Below are 17565 nucleotides of genomic sequence, written 5' to 3'. Positions count from 1 at the left end.
GTTTAGAACTAAACAATAAAATATTTGCTACATGAAACGAATCTTTCTTTGGGCAGTTGTAATGTGGTCATCTGGAAGAGGAGCTGGAATTAAAGCCACGTTTAAGGCCATTTTAAAAAGCAAAAAGTTAAAGATATTTAACAGTTTATTGAACGTTTCTATATACTATACATATATCAGATATCTACGGACTACAGGTAACTGGCGACTTTTGTTTAAAAACTATTCTAAGATAAGCGTTGACAAATTCGAAAATCTCAATAAAGTTTGAACAACTTTCCCCTACCCGCCCCTAACTAACTAATGGCACTATTACGCTGCTCGGTGGCTGCTACCCTCTTGCGCGGGCAGCGGAACAGGCATATCGATGTGGTGCACCACGACGATTTCGCCGTTCAGTGCTTCTAGCTCAGCGGACGACTTGCTCTCCTGGAGCTGCTCCTCCCGCCGGCTGTTCAGGTAGTAGACTCCGGCCACGATCAGGCTGAAGGATGTCACCGATATCAGCAGGGTGCCGTATTTGAGAGTCTGCTGAATGGCGTTCAGGCCAAAGGTGCTTATGTACAACGTATGGAGCACGTCCTCGGAAAAGTCACCCGAGGTGATCTCGATCCACATCAGGGGAAGGATGGTGGCGTTTTTCAGTCGTCTTCCCTGATCTGAAACAAGACAGTGCTATTAGTATGCTTCCAATGAAAATATTAACTCTTCTGTGCTTACTTCTCAGTATTGGCGTCTTGTCCAACATGATGTTGATCTGGACGCGTGAGGCTCCGCTAATGGGGAAGCCGAATCGAGGATGGATGTCGGCATAGGTCTGATGCACCGCTGCGTCCGGCTCGATACCTTCAAAGTCTTCGTATAGCTTCGGATCGCCAGTGAAGAAGTGCGGGAACGAGGGAAAAATGGGCGCATCCCCGTAGCACTTGGTTGCGTTGATCACTCCGCTGGGCAGACAGAGCTCCGTGTTATGACAGTAGCACGCGTTCGCAGAATTGTTTTTGGGATGGGCGAATACATCCATTGGTGTCCGGTAGCGCAGAACGTCGATGTCGTTGTAGATGGTAACCTCCTTTTCGAAATTCAGGGGAACCTTGCGGCACAGGACCTGGAGGAACACATTTACGGTGCTGCGATCCTGCAGCAAATGCGGTGAGAACATCGAGGGTTCGGATCCGTCGATACGATTGCACTCTTCTCCCTCCCAATAGTCCAATTGGGGCATCCCATTAAATTGGGTGATAACGCTGAACTTGGTGATGTCGTCCTCGCCCGTATTGAGTTGAACGGAATCCACGCTGGTCCCGTTGCGCTAATGAAAAAACTGATTTAAAACGCTGATCAACGAACACGTAAGATTACCTACGCTCATTAGAAGGCCGAATCTTCGCCTGCCTTTACCCAAGGACTTCAACTTGATGATGCTGTCCTCATAACCCCAGAGATAGTCGAAAACTGTGAGATTCTTGAAGAGCGGCTCCTTGAATTGATTGATCAAAATGGAGACAGGTATACGTTCAACGACCTTCATGCGTTTAACAGGTCCCGCGGCAGAGATAAGTGGCACATTGGGCACCCTGACCACTTCGTGCTCCCCAATAGCCGACTTCTCCGGCAGGAACTTATAAGACTTTCGGTCCTGAAAAAATATGTTTAATAATGTCAATACATTTAATAATGAGGGAATTTTGTTGTTACAAGGCAACTCAAGTTGTTATATTTTGTATTTCGACGTTTCTAATCAATGGATCGTCATTTATGCTTAAAGTGCGAGTGTACTTGGTAGGAAGTAAACATTTTATTAGTGAGGAGTCTTACCCTGAAGCTAACTGTGAAGTTTTTGTTAAATGAAACTTCATCTTTAACAGTGTGTTCTTGGTAGGTTAGAGGTCCCACATCCACAACTTTTATCTTATCAGCACGACCTGCCAAGTAGTCATCGATGTTGGGGTAGTGAAAGATGTGTGCCTTAAGCAAAGTATCAAACTTTGGATCAGGATTAAGCCAACTTTTGGCGGTGTCAGAGTTCTCGGCGAGAATCAGGTTCTGTGGATCAGTAAGAAATAGGAATTTCATGATAACAGAATGCATTTCAGACTTACCTCCAGCATGGTGTTGTTGTAATATTCGGTGAACCACATTACGAAGAATCCGGTCACTCCGACTACAAAAAGCAGAAACATCACGCCCAGCACTGGAAAAGTTGAAGCGGATTAGTCGAGCTTGCCAGGCTTGTCAAGAGTGCTCTACTAACTTATCAGGGTTCCAATATCCTTGGACGTTGGCTCGCGGTTTTGTGCCTGATTGCGCAGGCCCAAGGCCTCCAGTATCATCTGCAGCACAGTAGGCTTCTCGGCTCCGTTCGTCATGCTGTAGCCTCCAAAGTTTCCCGTGCCCGTCCTGCTCTGTGTGGAGTTTAGTGTAAGGGATTTGATTGCGGGTGGGGCCACTGTCCGATCGGATTCTCGACTACGAGGCTGGCCCACCTCAGGGTCTTTGGCGCATGGCAATGTACTGTGGCTGTGGGGGGTGGACATCTTATCGTCGTAAACTGAAAATATAGTAACGCTTGTAACATTGCTTTCTTATCATTCTGTTATTATGTTGTTGCGCTGGGGTTTCAACGCTAGATTATGGTTCCCACGTCCCTTCATTTATGTAAGATGCCTTATGACTTAACACTGACTTAATTGCAAATTCAAGTCTTGTTCATTCATATTCAGTTTATATATATGTTATCTTTGTAAATACTAAACACGTGGCGCAACAAAGGGATCTGTTTGGCACGATTATTAGCTTATCAGGGTAGGTTCTATATACATAGGAAACTGGGGTTCATTGAACACATAATAATAAGACTCGACTCCCGAACACCTTCACTTTAATTGCTCCGAACAACACCAATTCATGAATACCTTTATGGCGCAATTAAATTCTAACTTTAATGGAATAATTTGTAAGCCTTTAATTCTGTTTGATCTTTTTCGATGGACAGATTTTAACCATGCGTATACAGATGTTTCCACGAACTAATCGGGGTTTTAATTCCGAGAGCCGTCGAACCTCCGGAGCTTGCTGGTTCTGCCCGTGCTGAATTCAAAGTTCAACCGTATATACTCTTGGCTTATCAGCAGCTCCTGCAAGTATATGTGGTACATACTTACTAGGCATTAATTCATTATTAAATGGAAACAACACATTTCAGTCCACTATATGTATAGAGTTGAGCTCTAGTTGGATTCGCCACCTTTGAAATCGGGTCGACGGCATATGATAAGGCGCAGAATGAGCGTTGAAATTTTCCAATAATACGATCATGAACTGAAATGTGAAGGGGATTGAAAAAAGATCGGTCGGACGTGTAACGATTAATCTGATTGTTGACTTAGTAGATTTCTAATGAGATAGGACTAAGGGGCCTTAAACTTTATTTTCAATCCCACTTCGTCATTCTTTCTCAGACAAAACAGTTTGTAGAAATAACTTTTAATGCTAATTGTTGATATGTACTAAGATGGGAAAGCTACCTAGTACTGAGATCCTATATATGTGTCTGGAAACCTATGCGAATGGGCCAGTTCTGTAGGTGTCGTAAATATTGTTCAACTTTTACTTACTTTTGGAGCTCTTGAAGTCGTCAATGTTTCAGACCTTCCACTGCGCTCTCCCGAGTCGGTTTCAGAAGAACGGCATTGACTGATAGCGTTAGCGGGGGTGGCCGAGTGGGTGGTACTGAGCGGGAGAGCGACAGAAGATGAGAGCGTTATCTCGATCGGCGTGCACTTGAAATGAGCTTTGGGGCACCAGCTGATTTTCGGTGGGCAACGCAAACGTGCGCGCTACGTTGGAAACGGAACCACTCTCCCAGAGACGAACTGCACCCACACCGCACGATTCAGATTCGGATTCGGATCCGCTTATCTGTCGCGCACTCTCTCTCGTCGTTCACTCGCTGCTTACTCCGCTGCTCTGCACTTTCGAAGTCTGCCAAACATTTGGCGTCTTAATTAACAATTTCGTCGTGTTTACGCTGGCTGAACACAGTCGTGTTTATTGAATTTTTCGGGCATCGGTCTCTAGACCCGCTCCCCTGCTCACAGATGCTCCTGCTGGATGCACTACCTATGAATCTATGCTGCGACCGACTCGTTTTGTATCTGGTATCTTGTATCTGGCGCTGGTTTCTCTGTTTCCCTCTGTTCGGTTCTTTTTGTTGCCTTGCGTTCTTTGTTCGCCTGCTTCTTTGTTTTGTCGCCTCTCTTTTGTGGGCTCGATCGCGCACTCCGCGTTGTTGTTGTTGTTGTTGTTGCTGTGGCTGCAGCTGGAGTCGTAGTTGTAGTTGTGATTGGAGCTAGAGCTCAAGCAGGTTTTCCACTCGAACTGAAGTTTTCCTGCCCAGCTGTGCGGGTCCGAATCTGGGGTGGCTCAGTTTCCGCGGCCACTTCCAGCGAAGAGCAGCAATTAACGACGGAATGCCTTTGCGGAATTCGTTTATCTGGGCACGGAGTATAAGTATGTCCCACTGCCGCCGGTTGATCCACTTGCCAGTTGTTTGCCGCGATTAGCTACATGCTCGGGCCTGCCCACGCACTATCTGGCAGGGAAGTCTATTGAACCGATTAGATTTCGAGTGTTTCGCGGCGATGCGATCTTCGCGGGGATTAGAGAGCAGGCTGGGCCTGGAACTGGCACTGGTTCTCGGCTGGACTGGACTGTGCGTACTGCCTACCAAACAAGTTATTACTACGACGTCGGAATCGGACGGAATCAGTTCGAGCTGAGCAAGCGAGCAGTGCCAGCAGCGCAGTCGCTCCTCTTTCCTCTTTCTTCGACGTCGCTGCCTCGGTCGACGCCTCAGCCGCAGCCGCTGCCTCTGCCTATGCCACCGCACTGATAAGCAGCCGGAGCGGTCAGCTACGATTGCTGATAACCGCTGGATGGAGCTGGCGCCGACTGCGCTGGCTAGGAGTCGGGATCTCTTGTTTACTACGTAGCAGCTTTGTGCGTGCCAGCAAGACAAAGTGCACACTTAATCGTCGAGACAAAGAAGCCACTCGACGCCCAGATAGAAGATGCACCAACCCTCCAGCTGTTCGTTCCGATCCGCTCCAGCTTCGTATTTGCGTATCATTACTATCGACATAGACTCTCTGGGGGGCGGAGGTCCAGAAACAGGCTTCATTGTTTTGATCATTTCGAGAGTAGCATGCCCAGAACTGATGGGGTTGGAACGAGGAGGGGCTAGTACACAAAGAAAAAACATTCAATCTTAATAATCTTACATTTATGTGTTATTTTTAAGAACGGTTAGAGACACTACGAAAATTATTATGTACGTAAGGACACACCAATGGATGTAGGTAACTCAAAACATAAGGAATGAACATGAAACATTTAATAAAAATATTATTTAATTAATACATGTAATGGTTATATTTGTGAAAAATTTCCGAAACTTTGAAAACTATTGTGTATAAAAACACCTATACAATAGGAATGTATGAGAACAAAGCGTTCTTAAGGAACGAAGCTAACTGAAAACAAAGAGAATAAGTTCCACTTGTTTTCGTTCTAAATTTGTCCGAGTGTAGGCAGATGCATTTGCAAAGTCCCCCTCCTACCGTCTATTTATAAGTGTGTGCTGTCGCCAAAACAATTTAATTATCACTAAAGTACTTTAGGTTCACATCGCCCATGGGCCTGCACTTCGTTTACCCAAGCAATTAACGACGGAGAAAGGCACGGGTAGTCCGATGAGTGGATGGATGCTAAAGGTGCTACAATACTTGGTTGTCGTTTTGTAATTCGTGGATCCTCATCCCCTTATTTAAACTGGCTTATCGAGCCCCTATTTGAATTCCTGAGTTGGCAGAAAGACCGGAAGATCGCAAATACCCCCGCGGGATTCGTGTTATTGAACCCCCAGCGTGTGTGCCCAGCGTTTATCAGTATAGTCAAGAGTTTACAATTAATCCGCCGTTTCGAAACGTCCCTCGCCCGGGTTCCCTGCCTAGTACCCACAGCATCGGGTTTCGCATCAGCGCGGTTGATAGCCCCTTGAACTTTTTGTTTTCTTCGGACCGAATGACGTGGATGGGTTTTCAATCGCTCAATCTGTCGTGCTAGTTAATAGGCCCTCAATAACGCAGAGCTGCCTGAGTTATTTACCTGTGGACTCCCCTTTTTCGGATGCCAACTCCATAGTGTGGCTTACATGATCGGTGCTCAAGTTAGGCTGACAGCTTAAGTGGCAAACCTGAGTTAGGGCTCCGCCTAAACCGCCCGAACAGATCTTCAATTGTCGGGCATTATCTGTTAGTGCCCACTTCCCTAACGACCGCTTACAGGAATCTTATCGTCCAAGGGAAGTGGCTTATCAATCCGGTTGCCGGGCAGTCAAGTGCCAAACACTTTCCGAGCACACACAACATCAACATATCGGCCGTGTATTGGAACCAAACAGTTCCGAAAGTGCTCCAAACATACTCCTGCTGCCCTTGATGGAACTCTGATCGTTGGCCATGCAGTGGGTCGACATTCTGCATAGTAAGTCTGAAATGAAAACATTAAAGAAGATTGACTTTGACACGACTTTCGGGGCTGGGGCAATTGATGACACGCCACCGTAGCTAAATTAACATATGCGTACGCCGTTGTTGTTGTTTTTGTCGCGGTGTTTTTGTTATTATTTATTGCATCACTTACAGCAACAAATGCGCCATTTTGTACGGCAGTTTACATAAACAGAAAGGTCGCATGCAACCCGGTTGGCCTTATTGGCATGCAAAGTCGCCGCGGAGTCAAGCTTCGGATACGGGTCGCAGTTAGCTAGTGTGTGTGGTTGGACTTGGCGTGGAATGTCACAGACATTGGGGCGATAACGTCTTGGCTCGCCTTCTATGTCGTCGGCCGTTGTTGATCTAGAATTAGGGTGTAGGGTAAGGTTACGACTCAACTTAAGTCTTCGTTAGGCATCGAAAAGAAGTGTGGGCTTGGATCAGATATCGGCACTGCCATGTTGATCAAGAATTGGGAACTGGGATAAGGTTGATGGTTAATTTGGGAACCACGATGTTAGTCCGATGATCCTAATTTCGACTTATTTCAGTGACTTTTCATAGTTCAAAGACAATGTTCATTTTAGCCCAATTTCTTAAGAACTATACCACTCAAGTATCCGATAACATAACTTCTAGTTATCAGTTAGGCTTAGAAAGCTAGCATGGAGGTTTTAGTTTTTGAAGGATTTGTAATCGTTTTCTGCAACTCAAGGTCAAAGGCCGGCTTAAATTAAGTTTAGTTCTATTGTTAGTTGTTGGTAAAAATAAAATCACATGTTATAATTTAAAAAAAAAACCAGGTCTGCCCCTGATTCACCCGGCGGAAATTCTCCACCTGTCTACTCAGAACTCCAACTGTGAAAACACAACTAACTGGGCAATTTAAGAAATCGCATTAGTTTCATTGATTTCCCCTAGCTGATTGGTTATGTAAATGCAGCCAGTTTCTGCTGTTGTTATTTCCACAGCCGGATTCGCGCATTTCCCAGAGCCCGTTTATGCTAGGCCCGGGTCTTTGGCAAGATTCCGATTCTAGGCAGGCGGCAAACAAACCTTTCGCAATGCCAGCAACAAAGCTCCATCGGCCATAACAATAATTTGCGATCGCTGGAGCTGTCAACTTTGCATACATTCTTTGACTGCAACCTGTCGTCGCTCGTGGATGTGGATGTGCATGTGAATGTGGTTGTGGTTGTGGTGCTTGTGTTGGGTTTGGCAACCATCCCGTGAGTCACTTGCCACAACAACCACGAGAGAAAAAGACCAGCGGCAGATATCATAATCGCTGCCAGTGGACGAGTGTTGGTGAGGCAATCAATGAGATTTTCGGAGTGTGCTGCATAAAACGGAACGCGCAACGCAACGCAACGAAACGAAAGACTTCAATGCAAGGCAAGGCAACAAACTTGTTTTATCAGCCTGGCCCAAGCAGTGGCCACCACATGGACCGCCTCGCCCGATGCCGATCCCGAGTCCGATCCGCTCGAGCTTTGCTCGCATGCGTTGCACTCGCAAAACCCAAAAGCTCCCGCTCGCTTACTCTCGCTTTTGCCGTGGGCCTGGGTTGTGGGGTTTTGCCTACCTGTTTATCAGGTTTTCGAGTTTCGCTTTGTCGCAACGCGAAGCCGAGCTTCTGGCCGAGCTTTCGCCGCCTGAACATCTTACGATCTTACGTTGGGGGGCCACTTAAAGACTGCGACTTCAGTTACTCGGCGGCACTGCGAGCGTTCGAGACGTAGACGTTTTTTACCGGCGGTTGCCTACGTTGCTACTACCGTTCACCATATACCGCTTACCGCTTACCGCTCATCGTTCACCGTTTCCCGTGCACCTTCCACGTTTCAGTCCGGGCCCAAGAATCTTGGCTTGCACATCGGACAAGTCCGTGTAACCGTCGAACCCAGTGTGAGTGAGTGTTGGCCTGGCTATTTGGAAATGCCTGTGGTTTCCAGCCCGTCCCGTCCAGCCCGAGTCAAACCTGCCGCACCAGATACAAGATACCAGTAGCTGCGGCAGTGGCAGTAGTAGTGTGTTGGGGCAGCAGTCGGAATCGCATTCCTAGGAATCGCCTGACTGCAGTTCGATTGTTGTTTCTGTCCCGATCGGTGGCACAGACCCTTGGTCCCCGTTCCGTTTCCCCGTCCCAGTCCGAAACCGAATCCGATCCGAATCCGCATCCCAGTCTCCAACTTCGACTCCAATCAGAGCGCTGGTTGAGCAAGACCTTGCCCAGTCAGCCAAAATGAAACCACTTCGACAGCGAGTTCGCTTAGCAGCGCTACAAAAGCGGAAAATCATTGAATTATGCTTTGGGGGCTTTGATTTTTATACTGTTTGTGTTTGTGTTTCGGTTTCTTAGCCTCCGCGGCTAAACGCTGTCTGCGGCCCTGCCAAAAGCGCATTTGATGTACGTGCATAGTTTTATGATTACTTGTGTGGAAAAAGTGAAATTTCGCTCTGCACTCCACTCGAGCTGCCACGAAGCAGCGGCTCAAAGCGAAATCAAATAAAAAGTTAACCAAAACACACATTTACAAGACGCGAGATCCGAAATTAAGCATGCGCAGGCAGAAAACCCTAAGATAAATACTCGTAAATAAATAAATAGAGGGGCCTGCAAGCTTTTGACCACATAACGATGACGATTATGTGAAGGTTGCAGCTGCCCCAGCCCAGAGCTTTGGGCCATCTCCATCTACATCTCCGTCTCCATCATCAGGTCGGTTTGGAGGGGAGGCTCTTGGCCGCTAGTTGATCATAAAATTGAGGTGACAATTGCCTGGCTTTGTCTTCGCCTGCTGTTGACACATTTCACTGCGAAAGCAACCGCAAACGAGACTCTGCACTGACCTACTGAAAGTCCAAGATGAGCCACTTCGGCCCGCACATGTCTGTCACGCCATTGACGACGACATCAACGTTGTTTAAGCCCCAAATTTAAAACCCATTTCGTTGCGTATTATCAAATGCAGCCCGGGCACGACAAAACGGCAGGTGAATTGTCAGCCGCTGGCTTACTTTTTTGGCCGCTCAGTGTCACAGTGGCCATAATCAGGGGCAGTAGAAAATGGGGGATTCGAAGCTTCAGACACCCCTTAAAGCTGTGGAAGGGAAATATGTAGGTGTGTGCAAGGGTTTTTTGTTTTGAGAGGCACTACGTTTATATGGTGTTGGAGGATATCTGCCTAGAAATTTAAATTTAAAAACCATAGCCACACCAAACAATATTTCGTTCAGTATTTTTTAATACTTTTAAATAATTATCCAAGTCTTTCAAGACAATTGATTTCTATAAGTCACTGTGCTCGACTTGTAGGAGTGTACTCTCTGCAAGGGTAGCAGCTCCCCAATTGGGTCAGGGTAATTGCTTACACTAAATAGCTACTACCGCTTGTATTTATTTGTGCAACACTTGAGCACAGCGAAATTATGAGACGGCTCGGCTCGACTCCATCTCTGCGCCACCAAGCTGATCAGAGCAGAAGCAGAAGCAGCGGATGTCTTCACGGCGATTCCGCTTTCAGTTCAATCCATACAAAACGTGTGTTTAGAAAGTAAGTTTCTATTGAAGTTTGGATTCTGGCCAGGCGATTCGCGCTAACAGCAGCAGCAGGCGGGCAGCAGCTGCTAATTGAACAGCCACAACAAGTGAAACCAAAAATAAAATAAAACTATTACATCAGCTATCGCATTTCGTTGGAATGCCGAAAAGCGCTGTCTGCTCTGTTCGACTCTGAGTCAGGCGTTTAGACGGTATTGTTATGGCAAGGTGTTGTTGCATCTAGAGTTTCCCCCTCGAGCGATTTGCATACTTTGCGGGGAGTCTGAGCCTCGGCTGATACCGATAACAGTTGCTCGAGTTCTGGGAGTAAACACTTGGCCCACTCTGAGTCACTCCAGTCGCCGAGGTCTGTGCAAATATTTGGGCCTGACTGTGACTCTGACTCTGATTCCGAGCAGTGAGCAATCTCAAGGGTTCCAGCAAGTGCGCGGACTAAAACAACCCAGTGGGCCGTGAACACAGAACCCAATTAGCAGGCAAACGAACAACTAAACATGTGGGTAGCCAAATCCGAAATTGAAATCACTGATTAATGGCTAGCGAGTGTCGCCGAAAATTCATTTGAGGTGAAATAATTGTTCGATAATTAGTATTCAATGGACATCGGCATCGCAGCAGCCATGCCAACAATGGTGGATCCGATACCCAGCTCAAAGCCCAGCTCGAGTTCGGCGAGCGACGACCGAGTCAGAGGCGGAGAAGTGGAAGTGCGACCTTGTGGGGCTCGCAGCTCGGAAAGCGCAGTAAACTCGGCAAATAATAAAACTTCGTCGCTGTGTGCGTTGATAGGCTAGAGCGAACTCAAAGTACAAAGTTTAGCGCTTTTAGCTAATAAGTGGAGAAATCATTAAACGAATGGCCATTTCCGCGAGCATCCAAGAATCGGAGACCCCATTATCCATCTCCATCCGGAGTTGACCCACCTCGTATCTCGCAACTCGACGCATCGATAAGCGGCCGTTTGTATGCAGCTGGGGAGGAATGGGACTCAAATTGGACGACGAGGGTCCGCTTGATCGAGCCACAATTAAAACGTTTCTATTGTCTCCGGCCGTGCGACGCCTGCAAATGGCCCGCTGGCCATTACCGAAAACCATTTGCTTCGTTTTATTTGGCTTCGTTTATGAATATGAATAATGGCACACGGCGCTCTGCCGGGAATTGTCAATAGTAAAAAAATAATAAAAACGTTTCGGTTTACGCACGAAAGATACGATACATACACGAATCCGAAGTATTTTGCGCTTGCGCAGCCCTGGCCTCGGTCAAGGTCCCCCACTCGCAGGTCGACCTCAGTGGAGTCGGAGCCTGTCAGCCCATTAAGAGCGTTTAATTGCCCAAGGTCTGTCCCTGCCAGGAAGGGCGCACCGAGCTGGCTCGCTTTCAGCCAGCTCAAAAGATTGCTGACTCGAAGGTTCTGGAGTCAGTCCCCCAGATTGGTTTTTTCGCTTTGTGCGCTGTGATAAATCAGCTTTTGGCTTTTGTATTTTGGCCGAAATGCTCGCACATCGACAAAGCGATGTCAAAACTGCACAAGGCTAGCACGCCCCAAAACGTGTCTGGGTCTGGGGTCTTTGGGCCGCGGCATCTCTCTAAAATCTGGCATGGGCATATCGAGAAGGTGGAGAAAAAAGAACGAGGGTGATCATGAGACCCAATGTCGTTTAGAACCCAGTGATCAAGATGTGATATTGAATGATTACTTTCCTGTTTATCGGGCTGCCAGTGGGCAATTATAGATTAACGATTCGAGACTACAATTTAACCGGTATTACGGCTAGTCAGACCGAGTATTTCTAGGTCCCCGTGGAAACAACGCCATGAGCTTTATATATAATTTTGTTTTGCATTTTTAGTTAACAACTGCAAGGCGGTCTGCTCTTGACCCTCCAGCATCCCAAACCCCAACACCGAATCCGTCAACATGAACGGCCCGAAACACAAGTTTTGCACAAAACTCTCCAGCACCTATCTGAGAAAATGGTGTAAGTATTCACTAGCGAAGATAAGATTTAAAGGTTTTAGCTTAGGGGTGTTACTAGCATTAGCATCTGATTGTATAACGGCATTCGTCGCATACAAGAAATTACCATATGGATTTCCGACTTCATAATCGGAAATCACAAATGCACAACGCAATGGAAGGTGGAATCACCAGTAAAGTACTCAACTGCCATATCTGTTATAACTCCACGTGCCATGTTCTTGTTTTGATCCGAAGGTATTCAAAGTTTCTATTAGTCCGACTGGTTAGACTGGTATGCGAGTGGAAATATTGTTAATTCCGAAGTACGTGTAAAACAAACTGGATATCTGATGACTTCCTATTTACCCGACATTTCCCTGTCCTATAATATACTTATGACAATACATTTCGTGTTGTAACTTTCCAGAGGTCTTCTGCCAGGGATACTCCAAATCCGGTTATAGTTTCAAGTAGACTTTCCAGTTCTGGCCTCTCAGCATCTATAATTTGTTTTTCATTATCCAATCACAATTAATTGGGTATATTTATAGATAATGGGTGATTGTACAACTGAGAGCTTAAGGTCAAAGGGTCAGTGATTCATTCGAGATGCTCAATCGGCGGTGTATAAATATTTATGTCACATCCAAACATTGCTATCGGGCGGATTCAGTCGAGTGCCAACTCAAATATGAGGTCCGATCAAAGCCAATACACTTTCCACACGTTTCCCCACCCAATATCAAGTGACTCACCGCATTTATTTAGTAATTTATGCATTCGGTGAACAATTGTTCAACAATTCACTTTGCTTTTCCAGGGATTACGATCGTCGTGGCGTCGGCGCTGATAATTGGCGGCATTGTGGTGGCCTGTGAATTCTCCGTGCTGATCGATGCAGTCGTGGACCGCATGGTGGCCCTGCGTCCCGGCGCCAAGACCTTCGGCTGGTGGGCCAAGCCTCCGGTGGAGCCCAGAATCAGCCTGTATATCTACAATGTCACCAATGCGGACGACTTCCTCAGCAACGGCTCCAAGGCCATTGTCGATGAGGTGGGGCCCTACGTTTACAGGTAAGTGATCTTCAATTGTAGCAAATATGACATCAGTCTAAATTCCATACCCCGTCTGCAGCGAGACCTGGGAAAAGGTAAACATCGTAGAGAATGACAATGGCACGCTGAGCTACAATCTGCGCAAGATCTACTCGTTCCGCGAAGATCTCTCGGTGGGTCCCGAAGACGACGTGGTTATTGTGCCCAACATTCCCATGCTGAGTGCCACCTCGCAGAGCAAGCACGCGGCCAGGTAAGCGTTTGACCTCCTGACCATGGAGCCCCTGGATTGACCCTGATCTTGTCTGGTTCAGGTTCCTGCGTCTGGCCATGGCCAGCATCATGGACATACTGAAGATCAAGCCGTTCGTCCAGGTGTCCGTGGGCCAGCTGCTGTGGGGCTACGAGGACCCGCTGCTCAAACTGGCCAAGGACGTGGTGCCCAAGGAGCAGAAGCTGCCCTACGAGGAGTTCGGCCTGCTGTACGGAAAGAACGGCACCTCCTCCGACCGCGTCACTGTTAACACAGGCGTGGACGACATTGAAAAGTACGGCATCATCGACAACTTCAACGGGCGCACCCACCTGCCCCACTGGACCACCGACGCGTGCAACACCCTGGCCGGAACCGATGGCTCCATCTTCCCCCCCCACATCACCCACGACCGCATCCTGCATGTGTACGACAAGGACCTGTGCCGCCTGCTGCCCCTGGTGTTCGAAAAGGAGGTCACGACCTCCAACGAGGTGCCCGGATACCGCTTCACCCCACCGGAGTGGGTCTTTGCCGATGTGGACAGCCACCCGGACAACATGTGCTTCTGCCCCGCAGGCAAGCCCTCGTGCTCCCCCAACGGACTCTTCAACGTCTCACTCTGCCAATACGGTGAGAATGCATTTAGGATCTAATCTCTGTTGAGTGCTTTAATAAAGTCTTCTGCAGATTCTCCCATCATGCTGAGTTTCCCCCATTTCTATCTGGCCGACGAAAGTCTGCGGACCCAAGTGGAGGGTATTTCCCCGCCCATGAAGGAAAAGCACCAGTTCTTCTTCGACGTTCAGCCTGTAAGTCCTTAAAATCAATAACCTTCAACATATACTGTATGTATTATATAAATATGCAGAAAATGGGAACCACACTGAGAGTGCGCGCCCGTATCCAGATCAATTTGGCCGTGAGCCAGGTGTTCGACATCAAGCAGGTGGCCAACTTCCCGGACATCATCTTCCCCATCCTGTGGTTCGAGGAGGGCATCGACAACCTGCCCGACGAGGTCACCGACCTGATGCGCTTCGCAGAGCAGGTGCCGCCCAAGATCCGCGTGGCGCTCATCGTGGGCCTGTGCGCCCTGGGCGTGATCCTGCTGCTGCTGTCGACCTTCTGTCTTATCCGCAACTCACACCGGCAGAGCACCCTGCACCTGGAGGGTTCCAACTACCTGGCCACCGCCCAGGTGGACATGAACAAAAAGCAGAACAAGGATAACCAACCCGCCAGATACTAGGCGCTCTAGTCGGAGTCTGGTCGCAGTCCGAGGGTTCTCTAGGTGTCTTAGTTTAGTATAAGCCGTAGCTAGGAACTGGGACTAGCCCATCCCACTTCCAATCCCAAATCCCCACTACCAAGTCCATTCCCACCCCCACTCCCAATCCCAAATCCCAATCCCATGCCCGAAGGGGAATGTGCGTCTCTGTAGTTTAGAAGAAATGGAGCTGGGAAGACTTGTATGTATTTGTATGTGTATCTGTATCTATTGTATTGTATGTAGGTTATCTTTGTAAGTAAGCGTTATGAAAATTTTGATGTGTAGTCTAACGAATCAGTCGTGATCGCTTAAAGGCTCAAAGCTTCGACTTAGACTTCTATTTGTTATACCAAAACGGAAATCCAATCCCGTACTTGCTTTCTATTACCCTGTTAAAACTGAAATTTGATGTCCAGATAATCAAGTCACAAATCTCGAAACGTTTCTCAAATAAAACAAACTTCCGTCCTCGAATACAAATGTGCTTCATTAGACCAAATGCAGGACAAGCTCCGCATAGAAAATTTATATTCTATAAATACATAATTCTATCGATCGAATGTACAATTTATATGCATTAATGTGTACAATAAACTACGATAATATTTTAATTAGACATTGACCGTAATCTACCACCCGTCCATATACACCTCAAAAGCTGTCCCATTTTTGGAGATGATTGTTATCCAGGGCTTGCAGGCTCTTAAGTTGGTCGCCAATGGCTTATAAATGCGCTCTGCTCTTGGTGACTATTGAACATTATAATAACAGAAATAATAATATGCAAAAATGTTTATTAATTAATTTAAATTCTTAGAAATTGTGTCGCTCATACGCACTGGTGCCTGATCAAATATCTTATTTTCATCCAAATCGAGTACACTTGTTTCAGGCTTCAATTTTTAAACATTTTCTGCAATATGAACATGAACATATTTTTAATTTAAAATATAATTTTCTTGACGAATTTGATCTCCACTTGCGAGTTTAACGGCTAATTTCTTGCTCTTTGACACCAGGGCAACATAATTCGTAGCAGGTGGCTGCTGGTCGCTAACATTTTCTTACTGGAAGTCAACCGTTAGTTTAGAATAAGCAAACTAGAGACGGGCAATCGCTTAATCGGCAACAAAGCCCCCACATATTTTGAAGTGGCACACCTCTAGATAGGCCTTAAAAACTAATCGTTGGCCACCTACTAACTTTCCTGTTCACCTGGTGTTTGAAATTGAAAAATCGCTAGTTTACTTTAGTAAATTAAAAGGATCCGTAACATATTTTCTTTCAAAATGCTGGATATATGGCTCTCAGACACCAGGCAAACAGAAAACTTAGCAGGTGACAGCTGTTAGCTAAAAATGAACTTAAATAACTGTTCACTTTCAAAATGGCGGCCCTTTCCATATTTCCCCTTCCCCTACTGACCAATAGGAATCTATCACCATGGGAAAAAACCGTTAGTCGAGAACAAAGCGCAGATTAGAGATGCTCTACTTTGGCCGTGCCACGAGCTTGTCACGATATGCACGAAATAAAAGTGAAATCCTATGCATTTGCATAGCCCGTGCAGAAAGTAAGCAGTCACGAGGGCATCTCCAATTAGCTTCGATTAAACAAATCAGCTGATCGTTTCTACACCTGCTAAACGTTTATGTTCGCCTGGTACCTGAAGTTAAGAAATGTACCTACTTGAAAGATTTCTCTACGAGCAAATAAGGTATTTTGGATTTATAATTTCTATTGACTTTTTTATTTGATTGTAGGGGATTTTGATTAAATTTGTCGGGCAATTTTCGATTTCAATTACCAGGTGAACTGAAAGCGACCTTTGGCCAAGGAACGGCTATTTATTATAATGCTTTGTTTTACGAGGATAACATATAAACTTTATGGGGCCGGAAACGCTTCCTTCTACCTGTTTCATATTTTAACCCTACACATACCCTTTTACTCTACGAGTAACGGCAATAAAAATATTATCTACCGAGAAATACTTTTGTTTTCAACTCTCTAAAATTGAATTTCAGCTTCGACTTCGCAGCAGCCATTAAGTCGGTTTCTGCTTAATCCCAAAAGTATGCAACCTTACAGGTTCAACCCAATGGAAAGTGAAATCTGCCCATTTGCTATTATAATAATTTTCATTCAAACACATACTATTTATTTCGGACGATTTCGCTTTGTTAAATATTATAGTAATAAGTGCTAAAAGAGAGGGTTAATTTTAAGTTGTTTACTATCGTTATGATTACCGTGCTAGTTTGTACAATAAAAGATTCGGCACCGATTAAAAGTATAACAGATTGAAAAAAGCGACATTCAACTTGCACAACCATTGAAGAAGCGTTAAGTATTTTAAATGTATAGCACTCTTAAAAGTTAAACAAATGTTTTGACCCCATTGCACCCATTGACCGTCATCAGAATCTTTGTTTATTTGAAATTTACAGTACCTCGAACTTTGCAAGCGGACATATGGGCCAGACCGGATTCTGCAGCATAGCCATAAAGTTGTCTATTAATACGAGATTCCGAGCTTGGACAAGATCAGACGGACCAGCCAAAGCCAGACTTTAATGGCGAGTCATTTGTTTCGTTGCACGTTCGGATGCCCGCGCACTGATAAGAGAAGCCGGCTCTGTCTGTGCCTGATAAGGCCACCTCTGCCGGAACCCCAGGACAGAGTCGCCTGTTCGATTGCAGGCCATCCACACCTGCCACCTATGCATACCCATAAAGGTCTGCGCAGAGCCAGTGGGGTCTGTCTGGAGAGGGGTGGCTGTATGGCAGTACGGCTGCACGAAGAGTCCATACCCTCCCTCCAAGCCGAATCGAATCTAAGTTTTGGACAACTTCTATGCTCGGGTCAGAGATCCCTCGTTATCGCTGTTATTCC

General features: G+C 46.4%; 3 protein-coding genes across 8 annotated transcripts in view; 2 read left to right on the top strand and 1 right to left on the bottom strand.

Annotated features, from left to right (window-relative positions):
* Positions 1–17565, top strand: part of RpL19 (ribosomal protein L19) — a 67326-nt gene that overhangs the window by 42149 nt on the left and 7612 nt on the right. The gene's annotated exons all lie outside the window — the stretch shown is intronic.
* LOC108008298 (lysosome membrane protein 2) lies at positions 128–5203 on the bottom strand. 3 transcript variants are annotated; one of them, XM_017072110.4, is made up of 7 exons: positions 3618–5203; positions 2255–2551; positions 2103–2194; positions 1819–2046; positions 1367–1639; positions 721–1312; positions 128–659 (listed from the first exon to the last, which is right to left on the bottom strand). In XM_017072110.4, the coding sequence occupies exons 2-7, from the start codon at positions 2535–2537 to the stop codon at positions 313–315; spliced, it is 1815 nt and encodes a 604-aa protein (XP_016927599.2). In that variant the 5' UTR covers positions 2538–2551; positions 3618–5203; the 3' UTR covers positions 128–312. The 3 variants fall into 3 exon arrangements, with proteins under 3 accessions (XP_016927599.2, XP_036669242.2, XP_016927600.2); XM_036813347.2 differs by lacking the exon at positions 3618–5203 and adding an exon at positions 3165–3307; XM_017072111.4 differs by lacking the exon at positions 3618–5203 and adding an exon at positions 2916–3070.
* Positions 6507–15280, top strand: emp (epithelial membrane protein). 4 transcript variants are annotated; one of them, XM_017072112.4, is made up of 7 exons: positions 8272–8465; positions 11979–12107; positions 12909–13161; positions 13223–13396; positions 13458–14029; positions 14087–14208; positions 14268–15280. In XM_017072112.4, the coding sequence occupies exons 2-7, from the start codon at positions 12047–12049 to the stop codon at positions 14646–14648; spliced, it is 1563 nt and encodes a 520-aa protein (XP_016927601.1). In that variant the 5' UTR covers positions 8272–8465; positions 11979–12046; the 3' UTR covers positions 14649–15280. The 4 variants fall into 4 exon arrangements, with proteins under 4 accessions (XP_065719058.1, XP_016927601.1, XP_070850943.1 ...); XM_070994842.1 differs by having other exon boundaries at positions 8274–8469; XM_070994843.1 differs by having other exon boundaries at positions 8275–8441.

The sequence above is a fragment of the Drosophila suzukii genome, chromosome 2R (genome assembly GCF_043229965.1).
Source record: "Drosophila suzukii chromosome 2R, CBGP_Dsuzu_IsoJpt1.0, whole genome shotgun sequence".
Taxonomy (NCBI): domain Eukaryota; kingdom Metazoa; phylum Arthropoda; class Insecta; order Diptera; family Drosophilidae; genus Drosophila; species Drosophila suzukii.
This window is presented reverse-complemented; position numbering and strand designations above follow the sequence as displayed.